Genomic DNA, 14,704 nt, shown 5'->3' with positions numbered 1-14,704 from the left:
TCAGCGGAGGGATGATTATGCCCAGACTCCGGGTGAGTGAGGCGTCCCTGTCGGCGAACTGAATCAGCGCTCAATGTGGTTTTAGTGGAAACATCTGCATAAACGAACGGAGGGTGCATGGTACACTGAACTGGTACAGTATATATTCAGCGACCATACAGCCGAAAGAGTTCAGCTAACCGACAAACCCAACGGCCCAGGAAATAATTGGCTGCAGTAAAAACAGCAGCAGCTTCCAGCCTCTTCCGTCGGATCTGTGTCAGGGACATCGCGTACAACCGAGAAGGCGTTTAAAGGGTTGAGCATAATGAGAGAAATTGTCCATATCCAAGCTGGCCAGTGTGGCAATCAGATCGGCTCCAAGGTGGGTACAGTGTGTGTGTTTCACAGTAAAATCTCACTGTTTTGGGTAACGGAGAGTCCCGTTATATGATTAGAGTGTAAAATATACCCATCACTTTGACTTTAAATTCTATGATAGGTACTGTTAAGACCCAAACAGATGTGCGCATCCGATCTAAATATAGATGCCGCTTCCCTGATGCTTATTCTAGCTCAGCAATCCTTGTAGTTCTCTACGTAGACAGAAATCGGTGGCTGTAAGTAGATCAAATACACCTCAGATGTATTGCTAGTGTAGCCTGCTCTACCAGGGTAATGTAAGCCTATATCCACTCTGAAAACCATTCTGAACTGTTTGGTATGTATTTTAAGTTTGTTTCTGGATGAAAGTTTAACTGTAGGCCCACGTACATTCATTACAAAGACTATCAAATTCTCTACGGCGTGCAGTTCACTTTTGATGTATAGATTTAATTTGTTTTCACACCTTCAACCTATAAATTGAAGCAAGTCTATAATAAATGTAAAAAAAATACTGGTTGAAACTATTTTGAATGTTATGAGACGTTTCATGAGATGTCTTTCAGGTTGGTTACTTTTTCTTAATCAGTTTGAGTGTCTTAATTTATATTAAACTGTATCTCTGTTGAATAGGAGCACAATAATGAAGCAACTCTCTAGATGAACCTCAATCCTCTTTAATGAAACCAGTGTGAATGTGGGCGACATGGTCGACATATCACTCGTCGTTTGAATATCACTCGTAGTCCAAGAAAGGGCGCTACTAATCGACACTTTCCCAAACAATCTAAAACATCAGATCCCAAACGAATATCAGACTTAGGAAAGCAGTCGTCAGTTTTAAGTGATGTAGCGAAGACATTCAATGCTTTATGGGCTTTGTAGTATATTTTGCAGAATATACAATTATAGGTATTTCAGTCGCGCACTGATTGCAGCTGTTAATGAAATCGCCATATTTATGTAATAAACAAGAATGTTTATACAACACATAGCCTTGAGTTAAACTTAACGTTCATATATATTCATATATTGAAGCGAATGGATATTTCCAAAGTGAGTGCGAAACCGATTCTTAAAACATTCAATCATTTCTTGAAGTATTATGATTTGCCACTATACAATGATATACTTTTATGTATGCGAGGATACACATGATGAAAAACGCATGAGTTATAGCCCTGCATGTAACACTGATAAATATGATGAATGTCTGCAAACCTTGTCCAGCTAAAAAGCCTGACAAACATGAAACCAAGATGCATGTTTTATAAGATAAGAAAATTCTTACAAAGATAACGTGTATAAAAAGAGTTTCTTACTGCACACGACTTGAAATTCGCTGTGAACAACTGATGCAGCATGCTTACTGGCAGTAAGATTTTTTTTAAGAATGCATTTTTTTATAAAACGTTTACAGCAGCATTATTTCCATCTGTCCAAACATAATCCACCTAGCCCAAATTGCCAGATGCCTACTCGTGTAACGTTAACGTGTGTAGTGTTTTGTATAGAGCCTAACTGCCACTCCGCCTCCTGTTCATAGGCCTCTTATCGCCTGCTGGTAGTGTAAATTGGTTGTCTGACATTTTAAACAGTATGTGCACTCTGCAATTGTTAAGGGTTGAAAACTTTCATTTGGTTAGTCTACTCTGGCTAGGCAATCAGCACCGTTAATACTTTTTCAAGGCAAGACGGTTAATACATGGCGACTGTCAAACAGCATAGGCCTCAAAACACACATTCGTATACCAAACGTCAACAAAAATGGACGTTCCAAGCCAATAATCACAAGACCAATTTCCACAGAAAAACAAGGAAGTATACAAAGTACGAAATTAAGACGGATTTATACAAAGAAGCAGTCAGCAGTTTCTAATGTTGAAAATATAGATGCCGATTGTTGGCTTTGTTTTGTTAAATATGTTTTATTGCCTACAGTATTTGGTGTGCAATATCAACAAATCTTCCTCTATCCTAGTTATTACCAGACCTGCTGTAACAGCTGGGACAATACCTTGGTGCTTAGACAAGCCTGGCATCTCGGCGTGTTTCGACGAGATCCATGGTTACATTCCAGACAATTAATGCAGTGAGCAGTCAGTCCCAATCAGGCATCCATGGATGCATCTGTCCAGAACGTCCCACACATTCTCTCCCTGTTTTTCCAGAAATGAAATATCATGTTGTTACAATCTGTGTGGATGCTCGTGCATTGTATAGCTGTATCCACAACATCGTGGATGTGCCGTTATCATCGAGTATGACACAGAAAAAAAAACAGTACTCATCCTTTCATTCAGTCACATAATTTTGACGGCTGGCCCCTTTGTCATTCATTGCTTTAACCTAATACGGAGCTATTACACAGAGGAGTTCTGACGACTCTTTCCCGGAAACGTCCTAGAAATCAATAACGTCTTTGCATAATAATTATCCACACCACTGCAAATGCCAAGCAAGACTCCAAGCAATTGCCTTAATGTATTAATACCATACATTATACGCGTTTTATTGTGTATGTTCCGTTGGCCTGTACTTCGGGTCGCACAGGAAACGATCAAGTGTAATAATATGCTTTGCTATCGAAATGTGACAGGGCATGCTTAAACTCTGAAGACTCCTGCATGCATTGACCTAGAATTTTCAAAGCACTATCATATAGCGTAAGCGACACTCTCATGCTGTGTATTTAAGACTTGGGTTCAACCCGTTCGAGAGTTTAAGGCATTTACCCGTGAGCATTTGGCTTAGTTTCTGTGTAAAAATCTCCACCTAATGAATTTTGTGAACAGAAATTGATGTCAGCTTCCTAAATTTCTCATGAAGGTGCTTTGAGATATTCTCTTGTTTTTGCTAAATAGCTCAAAAAAATACTGTTTTTTTAAAGGAATCATAAATTTTAAATTTAAGCTACATTTCAGTAGATGTACAAGTAGATTTATTTCAGATTCTACATCCGGTATATGTATCATTCAGTGTAATATTATCAGTTACAATAAGCTATAGGTAGAGCCGAAAAATGTTTGTAAATCTATAAGACACATGCATTTTAGTTATGAATATTGTTAAGTGAATACGTAAATATACATGAATTACAGTCTGGATTTGACTACACCCAACAGCATCAGTGTCATGGTGAATACAGTCACCGGCAACATGAGTCATTGTCATGGATATGTTAATGTCGCAGAGAAGTTGTAACACAGCGGCCTTTAGCATCGTAGGACTAGGCAAATATCGATTGTCCATATATTTCACACCGCCGTAAGCCTCTCCCGTGACTCCTTACGCCCTTTAGAGGAATCAGTCACTTTCACTGTCAGAAATTAGAATTAGACTATTGGTAACCATTATAAGTAAGCCAACTGTTTGTCGCCACTTATACAGATTTTTGGACTCCGCTACAAGACTATATACCTGTTTTTTTTTTCTCCAAGTTTCTAATGATTTGAGTTTTGTGTCGAATTTGTTTCCGAGACGGTGAGCAGTTTCACAACAAATACGCTTTCTGTATATGATACAAACTTAACACAGAAAACGGAAAGGTATGGAAACTGTGGGAATGATGGCATTACGGTAAGATGTTTCCTTAATCCTTATATTGCAATACTTAAAATGCTGGGTTTGGGGTTAGGGGGTGCTGGGAAAGCCACCTGTAACTGAGAGCAATTTTCTTTACTGATACACACACTATTTGTAAAGCCTGTTTGTAACAAAGTATCAATATTGTAGGGCTTGGGACCTATCAGCGGCCCACTACTCCTTATTGGAGTTGACTTTTACAACAGCTAATAATTTACTTTTATTGCCAACCTTCGGCCTTTTTGTTAACGATATTTTATATTTCGAGTTCTTAGTACTGAAAACCATGCAAAAGCTTTTTTAGAAAAAATATCTTATTACTAAGAGCAGGCGGTGAAAACAAGGGAGTTACTACTTATACAGTTCTTTGCACTACTTATTTTATACTTTTTAAGTATTCCTAGCATTCATATTTCATTCATTTCATTGCTGTTTTACGCCATGCTAAAGAATAGTTAACTTATACGACGGCGGCCAGCGTTATATGATTTGGGGAAATACGGCCAATCCCGGGGAAACCCATGATCGGCAGGTTGCATTCATATTTTGGACAAATTTATTTTTAATAATAGCAAGTATCCAAATCAACACCAACACCTCAAGACGCAATGAATGTTGTAGGCGTATGAATAGGCAGTTTTCAAGTTACGTCATTACAACGGAATCACGTCCCAGTGCAAAATGGTGTCGCCACTTTGTGGCACAGTAGGGCGCACTTGCCTATTTTGCATGATGACAGTGAACATCATTACTTTTGCGACATTGGGAACCCAAACCCTCCCAAGAACATAATTCGAAAATCAATCTAATTCTTTTAAACTAATATTCTATATTCTTTACACCACCCCCACGTTAAAATGGGCAGATTGACTCTACTTTGCCGTAAAGGGTCGCAATGAATATTGTCGTGACGTCGTATCTCAAAACCTGCGTATTAAATCAGTATCCAGAATGGTGTACCAAGCTAGTCTGGAAGTTGTCAATAATCAGCTATGTACAAGCTTCGTTGCGTTTGGATTCTAACTGTTCATGTATTAAATGTGGTGATATTCATATCAATGGATGTTGCATCTCTGTCTTTCCAGTTTTGGGAGGTGATATCTGATGAGCACGGAATTGACCCTACCGGGGTGTATCATGGGGACAACGACATACAGCTGGAGAGAATCAATGTCTACTTTAATGAAGCCACGGGTATGGTTGGAATGCAAACGAAATTCCAAGTGTCTTCCAACAATAATTTACTAGACATGTGAAAGACATCAGATTTATATAATACTAACACTTATCCAAGCGAATAACATGTACAATATTAAAATCTGTTCCGTTTACTATATATCCCGATTAAACGCCAACAAGGAAAAACGAAAGCTTGGCTTTTCTCTTTGTGCTTTAAGAGTTATTATATGTTTTAGGGGGAAAGTATGTACCAAGAGCGGTTTTGTTGGACTTGGAGCCCGGAACCATGGATTCAGTGCGGTCCGGACCTTTTGGCACGTTGTTCCGACCAGACAACTTTGTCTTCGGCCAATCTGGAGCGGGGAACAACTGGGCCAAAGGTCATTACACCGAAGGGGCTGAACTAGTCGACACAGTACTAGATGTTGTCAGGAAAGAGAGTGAAAACTGTGACTGTCTGCAAGGTTTCCAGCTGACCCATTCCTTAGGCGGGGGTACAGGGTCTGGCATGGGCACACTGTTGATCAGTAAGATCCGAGAAGAATACCCAGACAGGATCATGACAACATTCTCAGTCATGCCATCTCCCAAGGTATTTCCATGAGTAGAAATTTTGCCGAATTTACAACTGAAATTTTGTTATGTCCTTCTTTCATGATTGACATGTACATACCAAATTGTAACCTTTTGATTACTGTTTGTGTAAATGTGAGACAACAGTACTATAAAATCTTAAATAAGGTATTGAATCGGGAAACCGTGGACTTGTATACACATATTTCTCTTAAACAAACTTACACATTCAGATAAAATTCTGAAATAGTTCAGACTTTTCTGGTTTTGTCACTTGACATCATCCTGACGACATCTCAATTAATTATTAAGTCAAGTATTTCTTGGACATGTTGAAGGTATCTGATACAGTGGTTGAGCCTTATAATGCTACCCTGTCTGTACATCAACTCGTTGAGAACACTGATGAGACGTTCTGCATTGACAACGAGGCCCTGTACGACATCTGCTTTCGCACGCTCAAGTTGACTACTCCGACCTACGGAGACTTGAACCATCTGGTCTCGGCTACAATGTCCGGTGTGACCACCTGTCTGCGATTCCCCGGCCAACTCAACGCTGACCTTCGTAAACTGGCTGTCAACATGGTACCCTTCCCCCGTCTCCACTTTTTCATGCCCGGATTTGCCCCTCTCACCTCACGTGGAAGCCAGCAGTACCGAGCCCTAACGGTGCCAGAACTCACCCAGCAGATGTTCGATTCCAAAAACATGATGGCTGCCTGCGATCCTCGCCACGGCCGTTACCTGACTGTGGCAGCCATGTTTCGTGGTCGTATGTCCATGAAAGAAGTCGACGAGCAGATGCTAAACGTACAGAACAAGAACAGCAGCTACTTTGTCGAATGGATTCCCAACAACGTCAAGACGGCTGTGTGCGATGTACCACCAAGAGGATTGAAAATGTCTGCAACTTTTGTAGGAAACAGCACGGCAATCCAAGAGCTGTTCAAGAGAATCTCAGAGCAATTCACAGCCATGTTCCGTCGTAAGGCTTTCCTCCATTGGTACACTGGCGAAGGTATGGACGAGATGGAGTTTACTGAGGCCGAATCCAACATGAACGACTTGGTGTCTGAGTACCAACAGTACCAAGACGCCACGGCTGACGACGAATATGACGATGAGGAGGCAGAAGAAGGCGAGGAAACTGTGTAGACGTCGTGTGATGGTATCATCCTGAAACTCTATCATTCTGCTTTACTGGTCAATATCGTAGGCTATATAACATTTGTGACTCGTTACAAACCTATTTTCGGGTATAGAGATGAACTGTATTTGTCCATCTCTCGCACTTGTTTTCCATGCCCGAAAAAATTTAATTATCTATGACTTGCCTTATACGTCTTTGCCTAAACGTCAAATAGATGTCAGATGATATAATATAAAGATTTTCAAATGGAGAACAGAAAAAATTGAAAGAAATTCTATTCAAGAAGAAGGTAGGCGTCGATATATTTTCTTTTGCAATGATGTTAATATTTGCAAGACTGTTTGCTAGATACTTAGTTGACAAGGAGTTTTCTCACAAAGAGATAGCCTTTATATCGAGGCCAGGATAGCGTGTCTAATTTTCTAAATCCAACAAGGCTTTTCAACTGGACAGTCGTAATGAAAAGGAACAGTGCTTTAATCATTGTCAGAAATGGCGCTCTCTAGTTGGAAATTAGGTACGAAAACAGGCTTTAAATATATAAAGATATACATATATGCGATTCAAACAGTTATTGTGGAGAATTTTTGTCTTCCATCTTCATATACATGTACGTGTAGTCTTGCTTTGGAATTTATAAATTTTGTCTCTTGTGGTGCTTGCAACAATCTTAAGATATATATTACATTATGTATACATGGTATGGCGGTAACGTGGTACAAAGAAATAAAGCAAGGCTCAAAATTCAATAAATGTTAAAATGTGTTGTTTCTTCTCATCTCTTAAGCCAGAAGTATCCTGTATCAGAGCCTGGGTATAGGCGGCCGAAAGTGGTAACGTACATAGGCCAACATTATTTTACAACAGCTTGCAAGCATACATCAAACTCCTTGGACAAACCTCTACACCTACATGAAATGAAACTAAAAGTATAGTTTAAATCACATTAGGCCTACTGTGGACAATCACACGGCAAAAATACAGGTTACATGTCTTGTGTTAATCGGCTTACGTGTCTGTTGTACATGAAAATGTACTGAAAAGTTTAGAAAGAGAGAAGATTAAGGGGAAACAACTCTCAGAACTCTGTTCTATCAAAACATGTCATTACCGCTGAAATGTAGATCCGCGTCATGGCGAGATGGTTACATATGAATTGCAAGACACCCAATGTGTCTAAAATAAGAAATTTTAGAGATTCCAGTGCCTTTAGTGTTCTCATCCAGGGTTTGCAGTGACGCGACCCAAAGTACCATTTAGGAGGCATATATGCTCATTGATTATTTGTCTCCCAGCATTATGGAGCATGTGTTGAAATTGCTCTGCGTGTAAACAATGTGCATCACTTATGGGAAAGTTACTTTTCAAAAGTTTGTGGTTCACTACGGACATTTCTCTTTTATTCACTCATGAAACTTACAGTCTTATAAGTTAAATAGCCTTTTGTTATAAAACTCTATGAGAGGTAAACTGAATACGACCGTCTATATGTTACAATTTGCCAAGTATCACATTGTTCTTGCTTTTCTTGTTTTACTCTGCTTGCTGTTGTGTGTTATACAGGTGCTCTACGTAAACCTCTCAGTCGTGAATGAAACATAATTCCCAGCATAATACAGCTCAGGATATCTAAACCTGTATAACCTGGATAATAATTGTCAGTTTATGCCACAAATTAGTCATAGATATTGGTAACCTGTTTGATAGCAAGAACAAATTGTCACACAAAGTATGAGTGAAATATCAAGGTGATTGAACAAAATAGCACATGATAGCAGAGCAGTCATCTATTAACTAGATTCTTTTTGGCAGGGGTTCTTTGTTACTTTCTGCTCTATTCTGAATCATGTCTGCCACGTTTATACTTTTTTCACTTAACTGATTTAGCGCCAAGACTTAGTATTGCGATCGGAAATCAAATTATGAAAAGAATTGTGTGTTTTTTTAAAATATCATCCTTGTGTGCTAATTTTGACATTCTCTATGTCGGCTTCAGCATTAATAATTTGCTATATTCATAATATGTATATATAATACATAAAGGATCAAAACACTATTTATACATGAAATTAACTGTTATAATGCTTTGACCAGCAACCTGCGGATTGTGTCGGGTTTGATCTAGTCTGTGCTCGGTTTCCTTCCATCATGTGGTTGGTCGCCGTCGCATAAATGAAATATTCTTGGATGTGGCGTAAAATACCAATCAAACATATAAATCAGTTTATTCAATCCTTCGAGATTCTTTGTGAGTGTAGTGTAACATTATTACATTATTGGTAGCAAATGGTACCCATAGTGTAATAACATGACGGGTAGACCTGACATATGCATGTTTCAGAGCATTGCGTCGAGGTGCCCATAAGGTAACAAACCTGTAGTCACATGGCTTGTGCATGGCCAATGATGACGACCATACTCGTGTTTTTTATTTTCTTCTTTGTTCTTTCACCTGACCTTATCAGACAGTGGTGTTGGTTAGCCTGTTTGGACTTTGGACTTCTTGTTTAAGATTGAGCAATCCCCAAATTCGTATATATATATTATTAACAGACCAGGGATAGCCCCCCCTCCCCCACCTCCCTCGCCCCCGATATATACAGTAAGGTGTGTCGTATAATTCGTGTGTATAGATAGATGGGTAGAGGGCGGGAAACTGCCCATACTGTGAAGAGGAAAATGTGCAAGCATTAGACAAATCCCGTAACACAGATCCGCAGGCGACTGATTCGAGCACGAGACCAATCAGGAGTATGTGATCTACATCAACGAGCTACGCCTTAGATCACTAAGCCATCGAGGACCCGGTTTACGTCTAATTATACCTATACCAATCTGGGAACATCACACATTTGCACATTACCTTGTGCAAATACTAACTCATCTCTAAACAGGGCAATGTTTACATAAACATATCACTGTAGAAGTAAATAAATTCTTATTAAGCAATGGGCACAAAATGGGCAATAACATAGTGTAAACCAGCAAAATGATTATACTTTGGGTAACACTTACTACTCTACATGACCACCATTGGCCGCATATAATTATCTGCAAGAGTTACATGCCTTACTCTTTGCTGCTGTAAGATGGATCTAAGCACTTGGTGATATAGGCCACATATATGTCTTAGTGATCTGAATCCCCTCTGTTGCATTATTGAAATGAGGAACGCAGCTTCAGTTTAAGCACAGCTTTTAACATTTGGGCATCTCTTATTACCCAAAAGTAAAGTTTCCATAAATAATGTTGAAAGTTAAAGACTAATCAAATAAATAAAATAAAGCTTTTCCCTGCATCGAATAGAACACAAGACACAAAACTTTCCAAGAACACAGTAACAGTATTATTACACTTAGAGATGAAAGATAATTAAGATGATTATGACCTGCCATTATCATCAGGGAATACATCAATATCTATTGAATAGGGCTAGACACCCTATTAAAGTTGTGATTTGTGTCTCACTCAAGGCAGTATCGAAAATTTTCACTTTAAGTGCCGGAAATTCACTAGAAAAATGATTATCGTTTCGTAAGTTTCATTGCGATAGTTTCTATTAATTATTTATATCCACATTTTAATAATGACAAAATCACATAATCACATATCACCTTTGTCTGTATGATATCTCTCTATATTTGCTGACTATATCAAGCCTGCATGTTTTCTTTTTTCAATGTTATCAATTTCTTTCGATATGGACTTTGGATGTTGTCATTCTCTATGGATGCAGATTTTGGATGTTATCATTCACTTTGGATGCAGACTTTGGATGTTATTATTATCTTTGGATGCAGACTTTGGATGTTGTCTTTCCCTTTGGATGCAGATTTTGGATGTTATTATTATCTTTGGATGCAGACTTTGGATGTTGTCTTTCCCTTTGGATGCAGACTTTGGATGTTATTATTATCTTTGGATGCAAACTTTGGATGTTGTCTTTCCCTTTGGATGCAGACTTTGAATGTTATTATTATCTTTGGATGCAGACTTTGGATGTTGTCTTTCCCTTTGGATGCAGACTTTGGATGTTATCATTCCCTTTGGATACAGCCTTTGGATGTTATCATTATCTTTGGATGCAGGCTTTGGATGTTATCATTATCTTTGAATGCAGACTTTAGGTGTTGTCATTCTCTTTGGATGTAGATTTTAGATGTTGTCATTTTCTTGGGATGTAGGATTTGGAAGTTAACATTTTCTTTGGATGCAAGCTATGAATGCTGTCATTCTCTATGGATGCACACTTTGGATGTTATCATTCTCTATGGATGCACACTTTGAATGCTGTCATTCTCTTTGGATGCACACTTTGGATGTTATCATTCTCTATGGATGCAGAATTTGAATGCTGTCATTCTCTATGGATGCAGGCTTTGGTTATTGTCATTTTCTTTGAATGCAGACTTTAGGTGTTGTCATTCTCTTTGGATGTAGATTTTAGACGTTGTCATTTTCTTGGGATGTAGGATTTGGATGTTATCATTCTCTATGGATGCAGAATTTGAATGCTGTCATTCTCTATGGATGCAGGCTTTGGTTGTTGTCATTCTTCTTGGATGCACACTTTGGATGTTATCATTCTCTATGGATGCACCCTTTGAATGCTGCCATTCTCTATGGATGCAGGCTTTGGTTGTTGTCATTCTCTTTGGATGCACACTTTGGATGTTATCATTCTCTTTGGATGCAGGCTTTCAATGTTGTCATTCTCTATGGATGCAGGCTTTGGTTGTTGTCATTCTCTATGGATGCAGGCTTCTGGTTGTTGTCATTCTCTTTGGATGCACACTTTGAATGTTATCATTCTCTATGGATGCATACTTTGAATGCTGTCATTCTCTATGGATGCAGGCTTTGGTTGTTGTCATTCTCTTTGGATGCACACTTTGGATGTTATCATTCTCTTTGGATGCAGGCTTCTGGTTGTTGTCATTCTCTTTGGATGCACACTTTGAATGTTATCATTCTCTATGGATGCATACTTTGAATGCTGTCATTCTCTATGGATGCAGGCTTTGGTTGTTGTCATTCTCTTTGGATGCACACTTTGGATGTTATCATTCTCTTTGGATGCAGGCTTTCAATGTTGTCATTCTCTTTGGATGCACACTTTGAATGTTATCATTCTCTATGGATGCATACTTTGAATGCTGTCATTCTCTATGGATGCAGGCTTTGGTTGTTGTCATTCTCTTTGGATGCACACTTTGGATGTTATCATTCTCTATGGATGCAGGCTTTGGTTGTTGTCATTCTCTTTGGATGCACACTTTGGATGTTATCATTCTCTTTGGATGCAGGCTTTCAATGTTGTCATTCTCTTTGGATGCAGAATTTGGATATTATCATTCTCTGCGGATACAGACTTTGGATGTTATCATTTCTTTGAGTGCAGGTTTTAGATGTTATCATTTTATTTCTCTACCTTTGGGTGCCTTATATTTTGTTTTTCTTCACTGATCATTCCCAAGTGCCTGTGCTTATCTGAATTTCTTAATAGGCGGCTAACACAAATGAAAACATCACGCCAGGTCTGTAACAGCCAATTGGATATGCAAGACTACATCCTGTCAATTTGCCTTTGTTAGGGTTTTGTTGCAACTATTCACATGCAAGTGCTTAAAAAGTAGCAACTTAAACGCCCTGTAGCATTACGGCTTCAGCAGAATTCGATAAAAGAAAAGGTGCAGTGATATTAATTTTAATTATTACATGTCACTGATCTAGAATGACTCAGAATAATATGTGGTCATCACATTTAATAAACAACAACATGAAAACAAAGCAGAAGGGACCAGGCCTCAGGGATGCTTAATTCACCACCAAAATTGTGTTTTATGCAGGTATATAACAGACACGTGTAACTACACCAGGGATTGTGAAAGGGGGCGGGAGTTGGGGATGTAAAACGGCACTACCGACAAGTAATGGTAAATAAAAGCAATAAAATTCTACCTCTTGTCAGTTTACCTCACAGTTTTATTTAAATTGTTCATGTAAATGCCTAAAAGGAAACAACTTAGAACCTCTAAAGCACCATGGCTTAATCAGAAATAGGTAAAAATGCGCAGTTTATTACACGTCATTGGTGTAAAATTGTTCAGACTGATGTGTTGTCATCATATTTAGTAAACAGTAGCATGAAAAGAGTACTGATATATACCTTAAAGTTGAATTGGACTTTCTTCTCGCTCAGCAAAGCCGACGCAAACTGGCTGCATGTGTACAAGAGAAACCGAGCGGTTACATTGTAATTCTTGTGTGCTACATGGTTCTTTCCACCAAATAGGCAGAATATTAGAGACTCTTTGACTCAGTTAGGAAGACGGACCCAACTGATTTAAAATGTAATATTTTTGAAACGAACTAAAGATCGTTGCCCAGAGAAAAACAGTTATGTTATTCCGTTGAAGAAACATACTCAAATTCCTCAACCTTTTCGCAAATGAAATAGCAACGTTCAGTGTAATTTGTGCACTTTTAGTTTGATTTTACTGAAATCAGCATATAAAACAGTTTTACGTAATTTGAAAGTTTGGAAAGGTCGGTTACTGACGGTGCACATGAGACATGTTTTAAGGATTGTGGAAGGTGTCAAAACAATCCCTACGCATGCCATACCAACCACACGCCTGTTTAATACACAGCCATTAGTTGAACGACATTCGTACTTTAATGAATGAGACAGGTCTCTGTAAACAAAACATGCTCCCACATATACCTCGGCTAAATGTTATTTTAAGCGCGTCAGCTCGAAGTAGGTTATGCACGTCACTTACAACACAGTACAGTAGAGTCTTATATGATCCCATTACATGCAAGTTAGTTTGTTGTCAGTATCAGTTATTGTAATATCCAGATAGAACCACGTAGGTATATAAGAGCATGGCATTGTATAATAGGTGAATACATAGCCGAGGGACAACGTTATTTTGCTTACAGCACTAAAAGACTTCGTTACCATTGAGCTAATTTATTAAATTTAATTGTTTTCGTTATTAATTCATTGAGGCGTATAACCGTTGTGTACCGGTATGGATCAATTCAACATAATAAATTCTCTATAAATTCCGTGATAGATCGATCGGGTCAAAGTAGGCCTGTACTTCGCCAAACCGCTTAGCCAGGAATAATGCGTGTTTTCTTTTAAACATCATATTCACGCAGGCTATAACCCCTGTACAACATATAAGGTTGACGAGATCTTCTTTGAAATAACTAGGCGACATGTTGCTCAGCTCAATTAGTCTATTTGTTTCAGTCTTACACGACATTCTTTCGTGATACTCGCAATACTCGCACTGGCAGCCCTGAACAATGGAGGTGTTACTGCTTTGCCCTTATACCATTACTAACGCCATCTGCCGGTGATAGATGTGCCATGTCGTACTATGCCCTCTTTTAAGTTAAACGCAAGCCCCGTTTTAATGCGTGCTATGTGGGGCATAGCTTGAATTTCTCTAGTTTGCGTGAAAACATGGCGAGGAGGCTATACCTAACAGGTCTGTATAAGAGGCCTGTTGTTCTGTGTCAAATGGATGTCTTCACACAGTGACACTATATATGGTTAGACTTCACCGGGATGAGTTAAGATACTACATGTCTCCTACCTACATAACGAACATTGTAATCTAGTACTCAAGAGTTCCCCGAATGATTTGATTTGTCCTTTTTTCATGAAGTCGAAAAACACCGCCATGATTTCCCCGATTTTTTTACAGAGCATAATTAAATTTTGGATTAAAACTGAACTGAAACTGTTGTTCTTTAAATCAAACGTACAACTTGAAATGAGGATGTTTTTTCGTGACTCGTCTTCATCTCCAGTGGCATATGTCAACCGACA

General features: G+C 38.7%; 1 protein-coding gene across 1 annotated transcript; it reads left to right on the top strand.

Annotated features, from left to right (window-relative positions):
• The first annotated feature begins 87 nt into the window (after positions 1 to 87).
• LOC135471936 (tubulin beta chain-like) lies at positions 88 to 7,613 on the top strand. Its single transcript, XM_064751380.1, has 4 exons — positions 88 to 364; positions 5,034 to 5,142; positions 5,364 to 5,719; positions 6,039 to 7,613. Exons 1-4 carry the CDS (start codon positions 308 to 310, stop codon positions 6,855 to 6,857), a joined length of 1,341 nt encoding a protein of 446 aa, XP_064607450.1. The 5' UTR covers positions 88 to 307; the 3' UTR covers positions 6,858 to 7,613.
• Positions 7,614 to 14,704: the final 7,091 nt, after the last annotated feature.

The sequence above is a fragment of the Liolophura sinensis genome, chromosome 7 (genome assembly GCF_032854445.1).
Source record: "Liolophura sinensis isolate JHLJ2023 chromosome 7, CUHK_Ljap_v2, whole genome shotgun sequence".
Lineage (NCBI taxonomy): Eukaryota > Metazoa > Mollusca > Polyplacophora > Chitonida > Chitonidae > Liolophura > Liolophura sinensis.
Note: the sequence above shows the minus strand (reverse complement) of the source record. Positions and strands in the feature narration are given on the sequence as shown.

Excerpts from the sequence above, each read along its gene's own strand:
- LOC135471936 (XM_064751380.1), top strand. The coding sequence starts at position 308 with ATGAGAGAAATTGTCCATATCCAAGCTGGCCAGTGTGGCAATCAGATC. Across the intron at positions 365-5,033 it reads GCAATCAGATCGGCTCCAAG|TTTTGGGAGGTGATATCTGA; the intron begins GTGGGTACAGTG and ends CTGTCTTTCCAG. Across the intron at positions 5,720-6,038 it reads CAGTCATGCCATCTCCCAAG|GTATCTGATACAGTGGTTGA; the intron begins GTATTTCCATGA and ends GACATGTTGAAG.